The sequence below is a fragment of the Pygoscelis adeliae genome, unplaced genomic scaffold, assembly GCF_000699105.1.
Source record: "Pygoscelis adeliae isolate BGI_AS28 unplaced genomic scaffold, ASM69910v1 Scaffold85, whole genome shotgun sequence".
Lineage (NCBI taxonomy): Eukaryota > Metazoa > Chordata > Aves > Sphenisciformes > Spheniscidae > Pygoscelis > Pygoscelis adeliae.
This window is the reverse complement of record NW_008824900.1, coordinates 6,701,472-6,724,368: the sequence shown is the minus strand read 5'-3', so window position 1 is coordinate 6,724,368 and position 22,897 is coordinate 6,701,472. Positions and strand designations below refer to the sequence as shown.

General features: G+C 39.7%; 1 protein-coding gene across 1 annotated transcript in view; it reads right to left on the bottom strand.

Annotated features, from left to right (window-relative positions):
* Positions 1–22,897, bottom strand: part of LOC103917634 (nodal modulator 1) — a 31,210-nt gene that overhangs the window by 6,721 nt on the left and 1,592 nt on the right. The window contains exons 2-26 of the mRNA XM_009324821.1: positions 22,479–22,568; positions 21,267–21,312; positions 20,727–20,827; positions 20,497–20,603; positions 20,246–20,318; positions 19,552–19,704; positions 18,236–18,373; positions 17,351–17,440; positions 16,615–16,720; positions 16,043–16,193; positions 13,981–14,158; positions 13,076–13,217; positions 12,008–12,139; positions 11,091–11,227; positions 10,726–10,813; positions 9,759–9,822; positions 8,546–8,641; positions 5,904–6,113; positions 5,513–5,595; positions 4,349–4,508; positions 4,096–4,222; positions 3,341–3,454; positions 2,535–2,662; positions 1,784–1,925; positions 847–930 (exon numbers count right to left, since the gene is read on the bottom strand). Of these exons, the coding sequence (XP_009323096.1) occupies positions 847–930; positions 1,784–1,925; positions 2,535–2,662; positions 3,341–3,454; positions 4,096–4,222; positions 4,349–4,508; positions 5,513–5,595; positions 5,904–6,113; positions 8,546–8,641; positions 9,759–9,822; positions 10,726–10,813; positions 11,091–11,227; positions 12,008–12,139; positions 13,076–13,217; positions 13,981–14,158; positions 16,043–16,193; positions 16,615–16,720; positions 17,351–17,440; positions 18,236–18,373; positions 19,552–19,704; positions 20,246–20,318; positions 20,497–20,603; positions 20,727–20,827; positions 21,267–21,312; positions 22,479–22,568 (2,940 nt within the window). The remainder of the gene's footprint in view (positions 1–846; positions 931–1,783; positions 1,926–2,534; positions 2,663–3,340; positions 3,455–4,095; positions 4,223–4,348; positions 4,509–5,512; positions 5,596–5,903; positions 6,114–8,545; positions 8,642–9,758; positions 9,823–10,725; positions 10,814–11,090; positions 11,228–12,007; positions 12,140–13,075; positions 13,218–13,980; positions 14,159–16,042; positions 16,194–16,614; positions 16,721–17,350; positions 17,441–18,235; positions 18,374–19,551; positions 19,705–20,245; positions 20,319–20,496; positions 20,604–20,726; positions 20,828–21,266; positions 21,313–22,478; positions 22,569–22,897) is intronic.

The window sequence follows — 22,897 nt, the reverse complement described above, 5'->3', positions numbered from 1 at the left end:
ATGACAGGCTAGCCAGAATACTATTAGTACAAGCTACTGCATACAGCTGTCACTTGCAGTACATAACCTTCATATGATTTTTCCGGAATTTGGGTTGCCATTCCCACCCCCTTCCCAACCAGCAAGCACTGTTAGCAAGAAGACAATAAGGACTTGAAAGATTTCTGCCCTTCTGTTTTGCTGCAAAGGAGGGCACCCTGGTCAGGCACATGTCTGAGCTCAAATAATGACCATCTCCCACTGAAAAGTTCGGGACAACTAACGAAGGCTAATTAACCTTTGCTGGATGTCAAGAGATAAATGCGAGGCAACTAATCTGAATCTGTAAGGATGGATGAATATTTAATAAGATTTAATCAGTTTTCAATTCAAAGTTATTTTTACATTTTGTAAAGATTTGCTAGTCTGAATGACAATTTCATCTACATCAGGACTGCAGGATTTGGACCAAATAAAGCATAACAAAATCTATCTATCGATCAATAACTAAATACAAAGATAGCATAATATGACAATTTATGACACCCTCAAGTCGCTAGTGCTTTGTTCCACATCATAAAGAAATGCTGAAAGGTATTCTATACATTTATTCTCTCATTTCTTGATGTATAGTTTTTGTGACTGTGAAGAATCCTTTTCGCTTGTTTAAAGTGGCTTTATCTTATTTCAATTTTAAGCTATGGTGCTGACACACAATATGGGGCCCATATTTAGGGAGCTAACTCACTGAAAGCCACTTGTCTAAACAGAATGCATTCAACTATATTGCTGCTGATAGAACAGACATAACGCCTAGACAGATGCATTTCATATTTAAGTGATACTACAAAAAAAGAAAAAAATTACCTCAATTGCGCGATGCTGTGGTAAAGCTCTTTCAATGTGATCATTGCCTTCAGCTTTGAGTTGGACATGATACACGCAACCAGGCTAAAAGCAACATTCAATGATAAATCCCAACACTGAATAATACGTACTTTAATTTTGGAAGACAGTAAGAGATTCCATTTAAGATACACCACCCAAACAGATCTAACTCTATCCAGTTAAAGTTTTCCTGATCCCAAATAGAAAATTTAACTCAATAACACCATTAAGAGTGTTTACTGCCAGCAAATACAAAAGGCCTATCACAGAACTCACTAGTTTATTACATTACAGTATTAAAAGAAATCATCTGCTGTGAAGTGTTTTAGCTAGAAAGAAAATACATTAAACAGGATTAAAACCTAACCAAATACTGCTTTCTACTTCAGCAAAATTGCTTACTCCATACATAGTGGTCCCAGAAATTCAGCTTCCGTGTTTCCTGCAGAAGAGCTTACTTCACATACATGATGTACAATCAACTTACATACACCCAATATCCTGCTAAAAATACGCTGTCACAGTATTTTCACAAGAGAAGCTAAATGCTTCCCCAAATTCCTTTGCCTAAGAAAATTCCCTGCTGTAACACCTGAACGCTGCTGAACACCCGTTAGACACATTCAGTACATTGACCGGAGGGGTCATGTCACGTCCTGGGAACTGTTCAGTGTTTGTGGGAGGCCATCACAGTATGCCGGCAGCAAGTTCCACAGACTTATGCTAAAAGTTTTTTCCCCCTTTACTGGAATGAATGTTCTCTACATGACAGTGTAACACAGAGAGACTCAAGGGAATCTGAGCTAGCAAATGTGATGGGAAAACAGAAATAGGTAGCTAATTAATAAAACACATTTTATTGCTCCATTATCACACTAACATAAAAGTAAATGACAGAGAGCGTTCTAATCCTTACCAGAAGGCCACGCAGCCTGAATTTGCCCTCTTCATCAGTTATCGTGTCTTCTCCATAGATGCTGCAATCCTTCTGCCCCACAGCTTCTACTGAGACTCCCTGCTCGGGCTCTCCATTTAAAGAAGAAACTGTGCCATAACAGCTAGAGGTATAAAGAGAACCAATTGCTACCGATGCGCAGATGCTGTTTTAATGCACATTTTAAAGACATTTTATTATTATAACCAATGGAAAAAGTACTTTATATATTAGCATAGCATGGAGAAGAAAAGGGGAATTTATAATGTATATGTAGAACTGTTTAAAGCATTAGAATTAGCTGCAGTTCAGAGCACAACTTGAGGAATCCAAATTCCCTGACCTCCATGAACAGCAGCACTTACCCCTGAGGGCAAGGAAAGGAAGGATCTTGAAGTCAAATACTTCTTGAAGTCAATTGGTCTACCATCTCTAGAATAGTCCTCTCCTGTCCCACTGGACGTAGCACAAGCCACTTCCAGTGCCACTGACACAATGCTTTCATAGCAATGTTTCTCCTTACAGTCCTGCCATCTGGGTTTAGCTATATATCCACACGCATGAGAAAAGGCTAAGAAAAGTACTTATACACAGCATCATAAAGTTAAATTGTGCCTTCAAAAGTACCCTCCAAACCTTCAGAACAGAGGTGTATCAGGAGAAAACACACACTTTGCATACTGCGTCCTGATACAGTACGTAGCATTTTGCACAGCATTTCAGCACTACTGACCTGTAAGCTGTTCTGTAACCAGTTATCCGAATTTTAAGATTCTGTCCTTCCTGCACTTCAATCATTTGTGATGATGGTTCAAAGCGAAACTCTTTCATCATGGGTTTAAAATAATACTGCCCTGGGCTCTGCAAAGAGGCATAAAACAAGCTGTTTACTGACAGTGACACAAAAATTCACCAACTCCAAACAATTATGTTTCTGCAAGAGCTCCCTAAAGAGCTTAAAGTTCTCTGTCCCAACTGAAGGTTAAACTGATCGGAAAACGTGAGCACTGAAAAACAGGGAGCACATTGGATAATAAACCAATGGAACTCCACCAGGTGATAAAGCCTGAAGAGGGAAAGAAACTATGGCCCTAAAACCTTACCACAAAACCTCAAGGACAGAAAAGTGACCAGGAGAGAAAGATGTCTGCAAGAAAACTATTCAGGCATGTCTACACACATGTACAGATCAATAATCTAATTAGATGTCTTTCCTCTAAAGACTCTGAAATGATCATCAACAAATTGGCTTGTTTCATGTTTACAGACTGCAAATTAGTAACTGAGATCAATCAACATCATCTACTACCTGTTGGGAAGAAATCTCTCGCCAGGTTAGATTTCACATCTTTCACTTGCTAAGATTGTAAGTGCTGTCCACTCTGAGGGACCTACATCGCTCACCGTGGGTTATGATTTCAAAGGAGACCATACATTCCCCTGCCACTTGAAGAGAGCCAATAGCATCCCTGTTTTGGAGGGCAAAGTAACACAGCATCGCACATGCAGCCACATTCAGAAGAATCAATTTCAACCTACCAGATTGGAAAAAGTCAGCATGCCATTATCCTGTGTAAGGAGATTGGACCGAAACACTCCTCCACTGAGAGACAAGAGAACTCCAGCAAGAGCCTGGTCATCCTCTGATTTGATCTATTTTTGAAAAAGCAATAGTTTTAAGTGTCAACGAGAGCTGCTTTACGAAGAAGGGTTCAATTCAGAGGCCCCTTACAGAGTGTACAGATGTGCTGGCTCTGAGCACTTAGCTGTAAGCAGAAGAAAACTAGCCACATCTGCAGCGTATCCCCTCCTGTGAGACTGCAGGGCTACAAAAGCTTGTGCTCTCAACATCTGGGCAGTCACAGATGCACATAGCATGTGCCACCAGAACAGTCATTCTCTATCACTTCATAGGACATGCTGGGGGCCAGAACAAAGTATCCCAAAGACTAGAACCAGGCACTAGCTGCACCAGACTGTACATGAAAAAAAATCACCTTGAGGGATAAAACTCATTAAAAGAAGGTGGTCCAACTCTACAAAAGCAAATAAAGCCAGTCTTTTGGACTGCAGGCTCTAACTTTCAGTCTATAAACCTTGCAAAATACCTTCTGCATGGCAAGTCATGGTCTACAACTAAGCTCATCCACTGAGATTTGTTTCCCCATGACAAAATTATCCCCAAATCCCACACCCATTTGTGTTTGGCTGGGACACGTGGGTTAACTTTTTTGCCTGTCTAGCTCTAACTGCACACACTATTCATTCAGAACCCAAAGCATTTAGAATGTTACCTCAAAGGTCACCCCAGCAAGAGCAAAAGCTTTGAAGTCCCCAACTGTTCCTTCTACTGCAGTCAAAACAAACCCTTCTTTCTGAGCAGTAACTGTATATTCCAAGTCACTGTGGAGTGGCCCAACACTTCAAACAAAAGGAAAGAAGAACTTGTTTCACAAACAGCACTTGGATATCACACACACACATTGGCAAGTCACCACTGCACTTTAGCTAAAGAATCCAAAAGATCAAAACAAATCAGTTAATTACCTGTAAGCACCTTTGTTATCGGTGAAAACTGTGATGAGCGGGGAAGTTGCTCCCTTTTCACCAATGACAATCTCAACACCTTCCAATTCAGGATGAATTCGCCCTTCCAGAAATAAGCCTGCTTTTCCATGAATCTCTATCAGCTTTCCAGGACAACTCTCTTGGTCGTTGCAAAGGGGATTTAAGACAAACAAGAAAGTCAAAAATACACTCACCATTCTCTCTTACAGCAAGTTTAACTACTTCCAAAGTGATCAGCTGATGTTCTTTTACCTTAGAATAAGAGATCAACCCATGCAATTCTATGGCCTCTCAACACATCTTAAAACATGTGAACATTCACAAATCAAAAACTAAGTTCCAAAGCTATAAGCACATATCCAAAACAAACATTCTGGATTTGCTAAGTGCTTTGAGGATTCATTAAGTTACACATACTGCAGCCACATGAGAAGATTCCAACAATACTCCCTTCTAGCTAATATTACACTGAGCTTTGACAAAATTTTTTTGAGATCAAATGCAGGTCAGCATATGTTGTGTTTAATGACATAAGTAAAATTTTATTCCCCCTCCCCTCCAATGTATTTAGAATGTGCACAACAAAGAGGCACATAAAAAGGGGTACCTAACATTTTCTAGTGATTTCAAACAAAGTATGTTCACTTAGGAACCCGAGGGCAAGATGGACACTGACTTAACAAGTAGCATCAACTGACTGATGATAACCCTGACAATTTTGAAGTTTACTTTTTTGTCAATACTTTTACTATTGTAATTTACTACAAACAAAACTTAACAGAAACTTGAATTTGGTAACAAACTCAGAATACAAACATTGCTTTTGCACAACTAATTTTCTAGATGAGAGTAATATGAACAATTCTGAGAATCCAGAGTAATGTCCAGAAATCTAGTCCTTCCTCTTGTGCCAGGTGGTCTTTCAGCACTTGGAAGCATATTCTACTGATAAAAACTGTACTTGCACCCTCTACCAAATACCCATGCTTCCAAATTCCAGAGTGAAATTGGCCCAAAGAAATATCTGCGATTGAAACTTTCCTAACATTATTTTTGAAGAGCTATTCGTACATTCATCTATAAGGATACATTTCTGCCTTAAAAAATCCTACTCCTTTCAAACTAGATTTTATTTATATTTACCTCCACTAACAACTGTTTCCACATAAGGCGGATAGAAAAGCAGCTCTTTTGATGACGGTGTCACAGTAATTTTCTCTCCAGACCTATATAAAACACAAGTAAGATAAAACTGGAAGAAAATGGATTTAGCAGCTCTCATGTAGAACAGAGGATTGCATATTGACCCAAGAACCCATCTAAATACCCCAAGCAAAAAACATCAACAATAACCTAAGCAAAATTCGTATTATGTGGTACTAGTTTCTGTTTAGCTGACAGTCAACAAGAACAGGCACAGGTACCCATACAGCAGCTCTTTCCTATATGGAATATATCACTATTCTGTTTGGTGGAAACATGAGACAATAAATAGTACAAAGAATACACCTTGTCCATTGGAGCTTGGCATTACCTTGCCCAGTATGAAAATTCATATAAGAAGGGTCCTTGGAGTTCCTCCACCATTTCTTGCACCGGTGGCTTTGTTCCTTCCTCCTCTTGCCCCTTCTTTTCTCTCTCCTGTCGGCGGGTCTCAATTTCTGCCAGCTGCTGCTCCCTACGTAACTCCTGTACAGATTTCAGGGGCCCTAAAACTAAGGCAGGTTCACTGTCAATGGATGACCTGAAAACACAGAGGAGAAAACAAAATCATCTCCTTTCATACGGAGGGATAAGAGCTTGCTTTATGTTAATTACTGCCTTTATACCACAGCAGACAAGTCCCAGGATTTTTGTTTAAATCCATTCCTTTTTAATTCTGCTATTTATTCCAAGCATAACTAAAACTTTTAACGTCCATATCAATCAGTTACTACTAAAAAGGCTCGTTCATAGGGACTGCAGGTAACCTACCTGGCCTAGCAGGAAGGGATCTACTTGCAACTCTTAAAAATTCTGCCCCGTCATGCTATAACCATTCAAGAAGTTACGGCCCTGTTGCCTCCTCCTCCCCTCTGCCGTGCCTCAGCATCCCACTGCAGAGCCAGTGTCACATGCCTACATCTCAACCACTTTGCAGAGTCCAGCATCTTAGCTTATCTTAGCTTTTGGTAAGCAGTCTTGATTTTGCACCAAGTACCAAACACCTGCTCTGCTGCAGGGGCAATAACCTCCCACAGAAGCACTGACAAGCCAGCAGGAGTGGCAAATTCTTAAGCCAAAGGACCAGTTTGCAAGAGTACATTTAACAAAGTCCTAAACTAAAAGACAAAGGCTGGAATTCCAAACCTGAGCACAAGCTTAATACAGAAAGGATAAGTCATACAAAATAAACAAAAAGACTGGTAAGCTCACTTTTTTTTTCAGTACTAGGAACTTTCCCTCAGAACCTACCTCTCAGGAGTAGAGTATACAAGGAGAAAATAAAATTCTATCACAAATAAATACTTCCAATAGCTGGCAATTCCCAGGAAAGGCTCTGAGTTCTAACGTATCTGCGGTGTACATTTGAACTATCCAGCTATCTTGTCACTGTCCACTGAACAGATTGCTAAGTAAGTTTAAACACGTTCTTTACCTCGGCTCAGAACAATGCATCTTGTTTCACTTTCCTTGATCTTACATCCTCTCTTTCCTAGCAATTTCTTCTAGTCTCCAACCATCCTCTGTCTCTTCTACAATAGTCTGAAGAATTGTTGCAGAACACTGCGTAATTCTCTATGAGGAGTGAACCGAAATGATCACGATTACTCTCCCTACGTCCACTTTAGATTATCAGGATAGTTCTATCTCCTGCTTCAGCCTTCACCTATATTCTATTTTGTCTTTCACACTAAGTTTCATCAAGGCTTTAAATTCTTTCTCTGCAGTCCAGAGACAACACAAAAATGTATCAAAAGATTTGTCTTAAAACCTATTAAAAATCTGTACAGACATGCACACAGTCTCATGATATTAATAATAAATTACTACAGTCTTACTTTTCAAACATAACAAGCCATCATCAAAAATTGTTAAGAATCAGCTTTATTTTTGGTTGGGTTGTTTTTTTTTTTATTATTATTAACTGAAAGTTCACAGGTCACCGCCATGGATCTGGTACACAAGCATAGACTTTTAAAAACAAGTGTCTTGCTTTTAAATCCAGAGCTGTTCCTTTTATGTTGATGGCATTTCACAAATTGGACTTTGGCTGAAAAGCTTCAGGCAGGCTTGAACAGAGACGGTCTGTGGCAACTGAGCTGCCTTCAAAGCACTCGCCAACAGTCTCAAAAAAACCCAACCAGTCTAGAAGGTCAGTATAATATTCACCTCCTCACTAAGCTGATTTTAAAATCCTAATGGCTCTCTGCTATCTCAATGTTTCTTTTCCAGCTGCTGTAGTTGCCCAGTAGTTGCAGTTATAGGTTCATTAAACTCAGAGAACTCGAGGCAATGCTCTGCAGGTAATTTGTTCTCTGAAAAGATGTTTTCTACACTCAAAAAGTTTGAGAGCCCATAGTCTAGAACAAGTGGACATCAGCAGAGCATTAATAAAGCACTCATTATCAGACACTTCCAGGCAGATCTGGCACCTCATACAATTAAAGCTGTTCACAAATCAGTGCTCCCTAGTGAGCTGTCTGTTCAGCTAAACATAAATTGGCACGTTAGTGTGTAATCACTCTGCGTGGTTTTCCTTTTATAACCCTCTTCATACCAGTAACAATGCTCTAAAGCAGCAGATTCTCATTCTGAGGAAACAAAAAAGGAAAAAAATAGATGCCAGTGCTAAAGAGCTCACACCTAAGCTAAAAGAATACCCTCTCAATTCTGAAATTTCAGTTCATTGAAGTGTATAAAAGCTCAGAAAATCATTCCTTTTTACCATGACACACAAGTAGAAAGGGGTTATATTGAAATGAAGTGACAATGTTCAAAATGAGGGCTGGGAATTATTTATCCATCTACAAAGAAGTGAAAGCACAGCTTAGCATAAAAACCTCTTGCTGTCTAGAGTTGGATGCCATGCCCTTAGAAAGCAGCCACTGCGGTATTAAAACCAGAGTAAAACTTTATGAGAGAGATGTCTTTTTCCTTCCATTTTTTATAGCCCCAAGATTTCTTTGTTCTTACTTAATGGTAATAGTCACATCCATCAGTTTATCTGTTACAATCGTGCCAAGGACATGGTGTCGAACTGCAGTGAGCGTCAGTATACTAGGAGAGGACCTGTAAATCAAAGTAACAGAGAGATGAATTCAAGGTCCCCCTCCTAAAGAAAATAACCAAATCTTATTTAGCAGAGTTTGTGCTCTCATCCCTAAGTTTGAAGTGATTTATAAAACACAATATACAAATTACACAGCTAAGCTGTAGTGCTGAGATGATAGCATACTGGAAAGGGAGCATTTTCCAGCTCTGAACCCCAAACCACTACATAACACTGGCCAAATCAATTCCTTCCTTTGTGCCTCCTGCTTCCTCTCAAGCTAAAGCTGATTTGATTGATTTCATATGTACAATCCTTTTACACACAGCAGAAGGACACTCAAAAGTTTGTCATATTAGACATAGTTTAAGACGCCCCAAGTCTAATGGTGCTTTGCTGCCAAAAGAGGATTTCTGCTTCTATCCATTCACTCACTTTGTGCTGGCTCTCATGTTTAGCACACCTCTCTCTGAAGTACTTTTAATTCACTAACACAGCAGAAAAGAATCAGATTTTAATGCTGAATTAATTTTCTGCCACGTTAATGAATTAGAAGTAGTCTGGGAGCAGAAATCCTCTTTTTGGAAGCAAAGAGCCATTAAGCACATTGCTAGACCATAACCTATAACTAACTAATAAAACACGGCTGACTTAGGAAGATCAGCACTGCTTACTTGTGATTAGGGTGAATATTTATTCAGCTTGCAAAAACTGGGGTGAGCAGAATCAAATCACCAGAGTCATGGCACTAGGGACGTACAACGGTGGTACATGCCTCCTAGTAAACTTACTATCCTATCTTTTGCATTTCAACTCTCACAAGTGATCAACAGTTTCCACTAAATATCTCTGCTTTGTTACAAAGCAAAACCAACATTAAACAGACAGAAGGTTGACAACAATATCCATTTAAAGTAGCAAAAGCATCTTTAAAGCCTATCATTAGTTGATTATTTTTTTTAAAACTAGAAAGGGCAAGAGAACAGATGTGATACGCTTTGCTAAAGCTTCCCTCTGTTGGTTAGAGACAGTCATAGCAACACATCCTGAATTGCTGAAAGAAAGCAGCTGCAGCAGAAGGAAGCTTTATGAAAGCATACTGATAGGCGTAAGATCAAAAACAGATTTTGCTCTTACGTGTCATAAGTGTAATACTCATGTTCAAACTGGTGGCAGGAACGTGGGGTCACTTCATATACACCTGTAAACATTAAGTCAAAGAATGATCCGCTGAAAAAAATTCAAGCTTACTGTGTTGGCTGAATTCTCAAGATCACATGAGCCCTAAGGTATAGAAACAATTGCAAAATTTGACTATGTATCTATTGCCTTCCACATAGACACCTGTAAATTAATTCACCTCTGTTCAGTCATGGATCACTATTGGAAGCTGCACAGCGTTTCTAATGTATACTGATATAAAACACAATTAGGCATCACTACAGATAAACATAATTACAAAAACAAACCGAACAAGCTCAGAAGTAACCTATTATGGTCCCATAGCTGATACCCTTTGACTGATTACAGAACCATTGTATTACTGTATTGTGAATGAGACCACTGGCTCTAAGGATGAAATGTTCAAAGCTGAAAACTGAATCAAAGCCAAACAAATTTGTTAACTGTTTTGCTAAGGGGCCATAACAGAGAATTAGCTCTAAGACACTAAAAGGAGGAGAAAAAAAAAATCTAATTTTAAAACATTCTTTTTTCCTTTTATAGATAATCCTGTGGTACTTTTAACAGTTATCCCTCAAGAATCCTGTATTGAAATGAAACTTCTATTTGTCAGTCACATTAGAATGTGACAAATAGAACCCATATGAACAAGATTACTTTACCATGCTCTTCATTCATCAAAGATCAACGCCCTTCACCGAGTCCAAAAAAAAATTATTTTACTTCTGGAATCTATATTTAGGTGAAGGACTAAATAGTAGGAGAATTGTAAAAACTTAGAACAGAGCATTTATACACAGATGTAAATAAAACTGCCTCTCAGAAACCACAACAGGTTGGGTTTGGGTTTTTTTTAAATTCCCAGCAGTATTAGTTGACTGGTTCTTTTTAGTTTTTTAAATCAATATTTCAGAGCTGTTACCTGGCTTTGAAAGACAGAATCTATTAACTCCTTTGGACAGGTTATAAACACCAACGTTCTCTGGTCCATTTCCATCCTGATAAAATTCCTGTGAAGCCACAACACAATTCACTATCAGTAACTATCAAACAACCAAATGAAAACAGTATTTGCCTACAGACACATTAATGCTTCTCTTTTATAGCAGCTAACACCACAAGACTGTTTTCCCAAATCTAAGAGACAAATCTCAAAGCACTCTAAACATCAATGTTGCTGTGCTATATGACTCCCTAGAGACATGAGAAAGCCTTGATTCCAAGCATAACCCAACCTACCTACACAAGTTCATTGAAAAAATACAAGGACATTTGTTACCCACGTACCAGTGTAATTGCATGAGAAAGAGAACACCTCAGCATATATCCAGTCTGCCTGAATTCTACTCCCGAAACATCTTCCTCCATGACTTCCAACTCCAAAGATTTATTCTTCCAGCACCAGTCTTCATGTACAATGCTTACTAGAATACACACCACACAAAGCATTTTAGTAATGTAAAACTGTCTGAGTAAGGGCAGGTTTTGTGGTATAAAAAGCTTGTATCACTAACTTCCCTGACAATAATCTTCAAAGCCAGATATACAACAATGACCGTAGTAACAGACCTGGCTCACAGCACTGCAGCATCACCAGGTGTCCAGCACATCTCATAACAGAAAAGCTATTATAAAAAAGAATAATGAAGTCTGGTCACCCCGGAAAGTTCTGCAATGTGCACTACCATTGTGATAGTCAAAGAAGCCTAGAGGACATTAGAACCTAACTCCAATTTCACCTGGCAGAAAGATGTTCTGACTCGCGTATAAAAAGAGCCATCTGTATACACTCCTTCTACACCTTTCCCTGGAAAACAATTTATTTTCATAGTAGTCCAAGGCAGGCTGGCCAAAACACATATTGCTCTTAGGAGAGGTACTCCGGAAGCAGAAGAACTAGGGTGTGCCCCTGTTCTTAGGCTTGGGACAAGTCAGTCACGATAAAGCCCTTTTTCCTCACACCAGCCATGTAGACCCTAAAACTTAGGGGAGCAGTTACCTGTAAGCTGACAAAAGGGTCAAACATACAAGATTAAGAAAACTTGATGCACTGTTATATAGTATTTTTCCAGATTCTCTCAAGTTTCAGAACTAGTTCCAAGTCAGGCATACTGTAAACAGTATCTGTAATAACAAAAGTATACAGATTAAGTCACAAATTTAGCTACTAAGGTAACACTTCAAGCAGTTCCCCATAATCCTACCTTTATATTTGCCAGGTAGCACATTTTCAAATGCGAAGGCCACTGAGTTCATGTTTCCAGAGAGCTGCAGGTTGCGTTTTTCACCCTGGCGGCTCACAGACTGTAATGTCACCATCAGATCACCACAAGCATCTATGCAGAAAAGACAGCAGAAAATGAGACTGCATTCTGGCTTGCCAGCTTTGCCTCCAAAACCCCTACTCCAAGCAAGCTTCATGTGTACTAAGATTAAAATGATTACTCTCTTCCAGTAGAGAACATTTCCAGTTAAAACTCTTACTCTTACTTCTTAAGCACATGTTTACCAGTGCTTTTTTGCATTCTTCAGGAAGTTCAAGAGTGTTAATCATATTCTTTTATCTAATGGCAAGTAACAACCAAAGGCCAACATTAAATCCCTGGGTCCACCTTGCTCTGCAGAGACTACAGGGCCCAGAAAACACCTGAGAGACAGAACACCAAGTGCAGAGAGGATTCAGAGAGGAAAAAGGAAGGGATGAAAATGACAAAAGTCAAGCTCCAATCACCATCTGCTGAAATCAGTGGGTAATCAAGGAAAATAGCAGGAGAGAGCACCTTAGACTGAAATAAAGACAAAAAGCTTGTGAAAGAGAACAGATGGCAAGCTTCTGTTAACAGCCTGAGCCTCTATCCTACAGGTTTTTACATGCACTTTTTTTTTTTTTTAAATGTCTTTTTTACCTCCACTACTTCTCTGATTGATGTGCAGTATCTCTATTATCAGCCAGGAGCATTTCCTTCCAGAACTTACCCACCTTCTGAGGAAGGCAAACAGGTCAGAATTCCTTCCTGAGGAAGGAATACTTGCTTATTCCTACCAAGTATTAAAAATAGGTACATAACTTTACTCCAAACTTTATTAAGGTACCTTATTAGGCTGTAAGGTCTCCCAAAAAAAAGCCGCTTTACCTATGTGCTAGAAGTTAATTTATTTATCTGCTGATGGGGCTAACCACAGCAAGTGTCTTGATCTAAACAGTACTCATTCACACATGCAGTGCTGAAGTTCTCTGTTCCTGTTTCCACTTACTTTCAAAATTGGCTTACCTAAACAAGAGATCTTCCCTGAGACGGACGCCAAAAACTGAGAGAAGGTCACATCCATTACTGGTCTGTCTGTAACAGTAACAGGGAACATTTTGGGTTTCAAAGCCAATCCTGCTCTGGTCTCAGCCTCTGGAATAACTACCTGTAGAGTATATGACATCAAGCCATCACCAGCTTTTAAATACCAGTCCAAATACATCCACTCTGCTGAGTTCAATCCACTTACCAGAAATCAGAAAATAGAAATTTACTGTAAATCCCAGGCAAAGCAAAACCAGCCTCCCAAATATGCTTTTCAAAATTCTGTATTAAAAATCCTCCAAAGAACTGCAATAAAACTGAGCTAAAAATCCTCCAAACAGCTCAGTTTCAAAAGTCTGAGTGAATTTCACTTCAGGATGTACTGCTGCTTCTACATTAGCCTATTTCATTATCTATAAGAACAGTTAGAGGACTTATAACCATGCACTTCCTTATCTTCCAGCCTGCACTATCACCCACAATGCAAAATTCATGGTGGTTGTGCTACAGGTTCTGCTGTGACCTATAATCTCGGGAACCATTTAGGCACCTGATAAAGGTACGCACTACATGTCTCGCTCACAGGATAATATATTAAGATAAGAAGTGATCTAAGGGACACCACAACTAAGAGAAGAGAGAAATAAGAACTTTCAACCTCAACGGCCTGATCTCCTTTTAACAAGTGTAAAGGACAAGGAGCATGGGAATCTCAGCTTATTAGGGAAAAAAAATAAAAAGGAAATAACTGTCACTGTTTAAATAGTGCAAACAGGAGAAAAGGACCAGGAAAATCTAAATTCAACTTCTCAAATTTTAGAAATCAAATCTTTAAAATCTTCTCATGACAGTTCTACAATGAAGAAATGGAAGTTCACTCTTACCTGAACATTGTATATACCCGATTTTGCCTTAAAACAAAATGCCCCGTGAGGGTCAGTTTCTGTTGTAACCAGTGATGCTTTGTCCTTGTCTTGAGGCATCATGGTTACCTTGTATTTACTAGTCTGTTTGACGATGTCAGGGAAACGAGTTACTGAGATCCGGCCACACACACTGAATCTGTTAAATAAGAGCCAGCCATCAGATTAAATATCTTGATTTGACAAAGCTCATTAAAAAAAAATACTTGTTTTAAAACTTCCTTTAAAAGTAAACCTCACTATGTTGAGGTACTAACACATGAATTGGAATGGATTTCTCCTGAAGGAGTGTTCATATCAAAGAGATACTATAACCAAACACAGCGGAGCAAGTGCAAACTCATGTGTGATTAATAGGATCTTTTCTTTTACAATGAAGTCACCATCATGTTATGTTTTTATTTGCAAGCAACTTGCTTCACTCTTCCCCCCCACCAACCCAATCACCTCAAGCCTTCCCCCACCCCCCACCCCCCCAAGCTAGGCAGGTGTCCTGGTTTCGGCAGGGATAGAGTTAATTTCCTTCCTAGTAGCTGGTACAGTGCTGTGCTTTGGATTTAGGAGGAGAACAACTTTGATAACACACCAATTGTTTTAGTTGCTGCTAGGTAGTGCTTACACTAGTCAAGGACTTTTCAGCTCCCCATGCTCTACTGACTGAGAAGGCTGGAGGTGCACAAGGAGCTGGGAGGGGGCACAGCCAGGACAGCTGACCCAAACTGGCCAAAGGGACATTCCATACCATGGGACGTCATGCTCAGTATATAAATCTGGGGGAAGAAGAAGGAAGGGGGGGGACGTTCGGCGTGATGGCATTTGTCTTCCCAAGTAACCATTACGCGTGATGGAGCCCTGCTTTCCTGGAGATGGCTGAGCACCTGCCTGCCGATGGGAAGTAGTGAAGGAATGCCTTGTTTTGCTTTGCTTGTGTGTGCTGCTTTTGCTTTACCTATTAAACTGTCTTTATCTCAACCCATGAGTTTTCTCACTTTTACCCTTCCGATTCTCTCCCCCATCCCACCAGGGGGGAGTGAGCGAGCGGCTGTGTGGTGCTCAGTTGCCGGCTGAGGTTAAACCACAACAGCAGGCAACTGACTTAGGACTGCCATCCCTCAGGTTTTATATGGTTTGAAATTTTTGTGTCAGAGACCTCAAATATGATAGGTAATTCACTTGAACACAACCCTAGTACACCTACGTTTGTGAAAACACAAGACAAGATGACAAATTAGAACCTGCTAAGTTTTACTTTTCACCTTCAACAGTACAACATATTTAGTAACCGAAAAAACTAACTGATCATTTAACAGCACAGAGGATTTTTTTTTTTCTAATTAGCTAGCTAAGTCGGCATGAGCTAGTTGCCATTTGCCTCAGTAAATTCCTAGTTTTCGCTTCTCCAGAAGGTTGCCACTATTTTCTCCTCCAGGAGAAGCTCCTGGACAGAGAACCACGCCCCTTTTGTCTTCCTCAGCCCACACTGTATCTCCCACCACTGCCTTACACTCCCAAAATCATCCTGTTACCATTACACAGGCTTATGCCCAGCACTCAAAGAATCACAAACAAGAAAAAGACAATATATATATAAGACAACTTGAGAGTGATGAGTAATAAAATGTACAACGTACAAAATGTACAACACTGCACCAGACAGTGATGTAACTTCACTCTTGCACAGAAGGAGGGTATTAGAAGTGCAGCATGAGCTGCAGAAAGCCTCTCTGTTCCTTTCTTGGTTCACGTAGAGTTCTATAATTGCTCAATATACCCATGTCTTAGCATCTTCATTTCCAAGGGAGAGGTTATTAAGAGGGTACTCTAAGCCTTAACTAGTACTGAGCAAAATACTGTGGACAAATTACTCTGCACTCATGCTGTCCTATTCACCTTGCATTTCTCGAGCAGTATTTAGCTCCTGACAACAGCATGCAAGTCTGGGCATGACATGGGAAAGGACCACCCATTTTCAAGACCTTGTCCACATATCAAATTACATTTTCATCATGACACCAGTACTTACCCTGTTGCAATGATATTTGCTAGCTGAGGTGTATTTGGTGCAATCTTCACTGTAATAGTATCAAAGAAGAGATGCTCTTTCCTGGCATGAATTGTGTATGTACCTGTTGTTATGTTCTCAAGGCGGAAAGAACCATCAGCTTTTGTTTTTACTGTAACAAATAAAGAGATGAATTAAAAAACAGAGCATGCCTTGGCTGTCTATCCTTATGTATCAAAAGAGGTAGAGGGCATGCACTGCTTTAGGCTATTTTTAATTTACATTGCACAGCAAAGAAACAGGATTATGCTTTCCTACTAGACCAACCTTCATTTCTGCATTTCAAAGCACAATTTGGCATATGGAAAGTATAAGAAATTTTCTGCAGCAAAACAAATGAACACCTAATATTCTCATCTAAGCCAGAAAACACAAAATTAATGAACTGCATGAAAAACAGTTTAATATTTCAAATAAATTGCAACAGAAGTAGTGTATTATCCCGAAGGCTTAATTCCATCTCAAACACTATTCCTGTACTGAAGCTTAATACAGGCTTCCCTGTAGCAACAAAGACCAAGACCACTGCATACCTTTAATCTGATTGTTCAGAGTCACCGTGGCATCGGCAACTCCTTCTCCTTCAGGACCATTCAACACCCTGCCTGTGACAGAGAAACCCATCACATGGAAAACAGGCTGAAATAGGAAAAAAGTTAACATTAATCTTTACTCAGTAAAAGCAAACACACACCTATAGGAATCAACACCAACTGTTTTACACACACACATACATATATAAAAGAAATATATTTCCAGCTTTAGGAAAAAAAAATTACCAGGATAATCACAATGAAAGTACGTATCAATCTCCAGGCATACTGTTCCCCTAAGTACAGGAACAGATTCTCAATTTATCTGCATCAGTACAGTTCAGAAGGCCCAAGTCACAGATCGTAATGCCGTTACACAAGGCACTCTGCACACCATACAAACTTACAGGCTCTCCTCCAGAGATATGACAATCTGAATGAGTAAATTTAAGCAACCTGAAAGATTATTGCCTGTTCGCAACATGCACATGAAAGTGAACATAGCAGACAGCTTTTCCCTATTTTGTTTCTTCCTAGTAAAAGGGACTAAAGTGCAGAAATACAGTACAATGCCAGATATTGTCTTCTACCCGCTGTGCAAGAGGGTATGCGTAACAAATGTCTTCAAATTTGTTACAAAGAAGTTTTTCCATAACACACCTGCTTTCTGCTAAAATCAGTTATACTTCTACAGGAATGAATGGCACAAAAAGATTATTTCCTCTGAATGCCTTACCTCAATTTGTAAGCTGTCATGCTCCACAAGGAAGTCCAATCTAGATGGAGCAACATCAAAGGTAATTCTCTCTCCCCTGTAGAATGGTATCTGAAAGAAGACACATTGTTTTGATTCCTAAGAAGCTATGACGACAGAATTGTTTTCCTTTACCATTTTCCGTGTCTTTATCACCATCAGACACCTCTATGAAGGGTCGAATGGGCTGCAAACTTCCTAGAAAAAATAACTCAGAGGGATGGAGACAAGAATAAAGGCAGTATTTCAAGACTGTTTGATGGAAACCATATGAGATTATCCAAAGGGACAGAAAAGAAACCTCCTACTCAGAATACAGCAAAGGTACCTGGATGTGCAAGAGCTTATAGACAGGAGACTATATGATCGCCAGAAGGGTTAAAGGAATGAGAGAAGTTTGAATCCCACTTCTAGATCACGCAGACTGAGAATGCAGAACAGTCATTCTAGGCAGTGCACAGACAACCATGCTCCCACACTACCCAGACATAATAAAGAGCACAGGGAAAAAAAAAAACAAAAAACAGAGAACTTAAAGGACGTGAGGTGGCTGTAGTCATCTGAAACTTTCATTCTCCCAGCAGCCTCTAGGTGTGGTTCTGTGCCTGGCCAATGTATTGAGGTAATTCAGAGCCTGATGAGCAAATAAGCCCTTCCTCAGAAACCACACCACAGAGCCCCATCACAGCAACTTACTTCACTGTCATATACATTAGGTTGGAGGTTCCTATTCCAATTATTTCATTCAATTCAAAATATTTCAACTATTTCTGTTTTAACAGCTACAAAGTTACCCATGATTTAGTTTAGAAAATGAAAGTTAACAACCCAATGGATAAACAAGCAATGAACTTTCTAGCTACTTACCACGGTGTATTTCCCACTTGGCAGAGAAAGAAAGCTGAAAGATCCATCTTCCTTTGATACAACATTGCACAAATAGGATAGAGACTCGTCTCTTGACTGGAATCCATCCACAGGAGAAATATTGCAGCCCACAATATCCTGTGACAACAAATGCAATACAACTTTTTTCCCATGGGAGAACAGAGAAAATAATTTCAGAGAGGATGTAGGAGGGTTCAGAATACGATACTGTGAATGAAGGATGGGAAGTACAAAACCATTTTAGAGGCAAAGTTTGATAGCATGGCTTACAATTCATGTATAGGTGAAAAAGGAAAAAACAACCAGTAATCAACTTCATGGTAACAAAGACAGAAAACTGGGAAATTCAACATCCCCCAGTACCCCAGAACAGCACTGCATGTCTTAACATTAACTGACTTCAGTTCTGTGGACAAGGTTAACGTTACAGAACAGAGCTCTACTCTATGTTAACAAATCACAGCACATGACCAAATGTTTCACACTCATTTCATGACACACTTCTAAGGTGGCAATAGAAGCTGTTGAACTTTGTTTTCACATCAAGAGGACAAAGAGCAATTAAGACCTCATGCTGAAGGCAAATTACAGCTACTGTACAGTCAATTTGAGGATTTGTCTGGCAACATCTTGTGTCTTGTGCCAGAAGCTGGTCTTTCACCATGGACGAGTGTCATCCTCGTGAGGGAACACATTTACTAACCAACGTTTAATATGCGAAAAGGTGTAACTGGAAAAATATTGTCTTAAAATTATAGCCCTTAACCCTGCTGACCCACAGCAAATATACAGATCAGTAACATGCTGTGAACCATATTATAATTTGCACTTGTTGCTTGCTTCAGTTCAGGTTTTACGTCTTCTATGTCCCTGAACAGCCTGATTGTTGAGGAATCTGGTTGTTTGAAAACAGTGATGAAGAGCTCAAAGGAGTTGAAATTAAAAGAATTTTCTAATTTCTTGTGTCCGAAAAATATGTAGACCTTAAGCCTCAATTTTGCCAACATTTAAACAGACAGCTATTGTGTTACACATCGGAGTAATTCCATGGAGGTCATGTGAAAACTCAGCATGTACACAAATGTTGTATTATAAGGGCCTTGTTAAAAAAAAAAAACCACCTCAAAAAACAAACAAAAAAACACAGCTTGAGGGGTTATACCGTTTATGTTTTCTATGAGCCAAGCTCAATGAAGGACAGAGATGAGTAATAGGGCAATATGAATCTAGAAGCTATTTAGCTGCTTCTTATTTATGTTCATACTCATATTGAAAAGGTACTGATAGACCATTACCTCTTTAGTGACCGAAGAAGAGAAAAGGAGAAACATGACCCCTTTCATTGGTTCTCCATCACTCCTTACTGACCCAGAAACATTGTAGCCAGCAACAATCAGAGGGCTAGCAGCATAAGCATTAGAATTCAACACCCGTACCACTGTGTTTGACTGAAATACAGAAACACATACATTTTCATCAAAAGTAGGCATTAGATCTCCTTTACAGCACCTAAATAACAATCAGAAGCTGTATATTGAACAACAGAAACAGAGGCCAGAGCAGCAGTACTCAAAGAGGGTCCACAGGCTATTCAAAACACGAAGACACTAAAGCAAAGATACTTTGCAAAGCAGCATTTTTCCTGTTTCACTGATTTAGGAATTCGTCAGGATCTTAGAGCTCCTCAGAAGGCAAGCAGTCTGAGAGGGAAGGATTACAGCATCTGCTATAATATTCAAGCTCCTACAAAATGTATAGGATTAAAAGACCAAAAGCAAGAGCTCATTTGCCAGTCATTCCCTGGCTGGCTCTGCTATCTCCAAACTGGGCCTGCACGAGGCAGTTTCTCAACTACCTAAATTAAAATTATGAAAACTCCATTAACCTTGTCCACTCACAAAAATCCTTCCTCACACTAGTTGGTCAAGACAAGGTCTAGCAGATACGCCCTTACTAAACAAGTAAACCAGAACTTTTGTAGGCTCTAACCTCTTTCAACATCCAGGTAGGATGAGATGCAAAGATTTCATATTCACCAGGAAGCACTTTAAAGAAAGCAAACCTGCAAGGCAAGAAAGGGGTTACATCTCTTCAGAAACAGTCACAAACATTTGTTTACAAAAAACAATTCAGACTCTATACACATTAGAAAAATATTTCAGAACTACTATAATCCCAGTTGATATGGCAGAATTGAAAGAACCTTGTGAAAATGAACAGTATGCACCACCCACACTCACTTTCCTCCAGGTTGTGTAATAGTTGCTTGTATGTTTACATCACTGCCAGCATTTCTCAGTACAACCTGGACTCCAGCAGGACCTAATGTCTGACCTTTGCTGAGAACCTGTCAAAATGAAGAGAAACCAGAGTATAAATAGATAAAAATAACTTGCAGAGCTGAAGTAGAATGTTTTTATGAAGGTAGAATTAGCATAAGATGGAATAAATAAAGATAAAGGAGTCTAACCTTTCCATTCACAGAAAACCCCGTGAACACAAAGTTAATATCACCTCCCTTTGTGCAAATGTCATTAATGCCATCCACATGGATGTCTACACTGGTTGGTTCTGGAGGGGAAGAACAATGAAACAGCATGGTAGTTAGTGACAGAGCAATCATGAAGCAATTCTACTTTAGCTTTACAAAACTCTTACAGAAATGCACTAACTCAAGCACACACACGTTGCTCTGGAAGTCTTGCCTCAGCAAAGTTAAACCACCCACAAATCCTGATGCTGAAAATCCTCTTTCCCCCTCCCGTTGCAGCCATTTCTGTCAAAAACCCACATTCCTTCAGATCAGTTCACAGGTTACTTTGTCAGTGTCTACCTTATAGCTTTATTTTGCTCTGGTACAGTAAGTACATTTTTAGTTCTTAAAACCATACAGTAGGACTTATCTCTTTTGAAAAGCACTCGATTTTCCCTGCCAACTGTAAGTTAGAGATAGTTAAGTTCCACATTGCAGATACACTGTCCTATTGTAAGAAGACATACGAGCACTTACCGAAACTCCACCCTAGGGGAGGCTCAATTTTGAGAATGAAATCCCCCTAAAAATAAAAAAGCAATAACTGTCTTCACTGATCTAAATTCAATTTAGCTAAAGGATGAAAAAAAAAGTCAGAACACAAGCATCATGCTGCAGAGAGTGACACAAGACTCAACTGTCACATTCTCCTTGCCTCCTACCTAAGATACTCTGTTCAAAGAAGCAGCAATATCTACCCAGACAGGCTGGGATGCTGGGCTCACATCCAGCCAGCTAAGAGCAAAAATTAAGTATCATCGTGTTTATACCGCTTCTAGACCAAACCTGGCTCATGTTCAAGCAGCTCAGTGTTAGAAAGTGTTCAAATCTATCTCTACCTGCCCCAACAGATGTGCTCTAAATCAGCCTTTAGTATTTCCACTAGGGGGTCCTACTCAGCCATTCTGCCCAAACACGGGATAGCAAAATTTCAGTCCTATTAAAAGCTCTGCACCAAAAGGGATCCTCTTTAAATCAGTGGGCACCACATATGTTCTGTCACGTGTGTTCTGAAGTTCATCCATGGAAAGGCTCAAAGATCTAGGAATGAAATCACTGAGATCAGAAAGCATCTTACATTCCTAGATTTGGAAGTGAAGGATTTATTTCTGATCCCTAAGTTAACTAGCTCTTTAAAATAGCAGAACACTTCGACCATCTGAGGGCAGCTTGTATTTAATTTGAATTTTTCCAGTCTAAATAGACATCAGACTTCTGATACATTCTGAGCTTCCTATATCATTATTTTCTTAAGACATTTTTAATATCTGCAATTAGTCATTCAAGTTATTTTCAATTCAGTCATATCAAAACACATTCTTATACAGATTTATTTTCACTTCTATAGGTAGATAACTGAAAGCTTTATCTGTACTCTGTAGGAACCTGTACTTTTTGTAAGTATTTGTACAGCTGCTAGCACATGGTTGTTGGCAGCAACTCAGGCTCCCAATGCTGCAGTCATACAGATAAACAGCACAAACACAACACCATAGCTAAAGTTACCTGGTTTTTCTGAGAAATAAAATAGTTGCATTACAAAAAGAAACAGTTGAAAGTTTGGTCCAAAACAAACTAAATTATGTCCCAACTCAAATGTTTCACGGGTGGGTGGTGTTCGTCATTTAATCTGCTGGCAGCTCCTGCCTCCAGCGTAGAGGAGACAGCACTGGTATTTCAGTTTCTTACCTTATCATAGAGGGGAATCATGAAATACCCATTGTTCGGAGCGCAATCTGTCTGGTATTTCAGAGTACCATGTTTTGTATATAACTTAATCTGAAAGAAACAAAAAACACAAAAAGATATTTTAAAAAACGTGAGCAAAGCTGGAACCAGGCATTCTCTAACCAAGTGCTTTTACACGCAGCACCCACGCGTCCCCAGGGAGTAACAGGGAAAAGGTTTATTTCAAGAAGACTACAATCTGCCAGGCAAAGCCGGCAAAGAGTTCAGTCCCGCGCTCAGAAGAAAACGCTTAAGGAAGAGCCCCACTTCAACCGAAACCACGCCGCAACCGCGGTCAACTCAAGCAGCGGCCAGGGCAAAAGGGCTTAAGTCACGCCGCGCAGCCAGACCCCCAGGCCAAGCCTTCACACCAGCCAGAG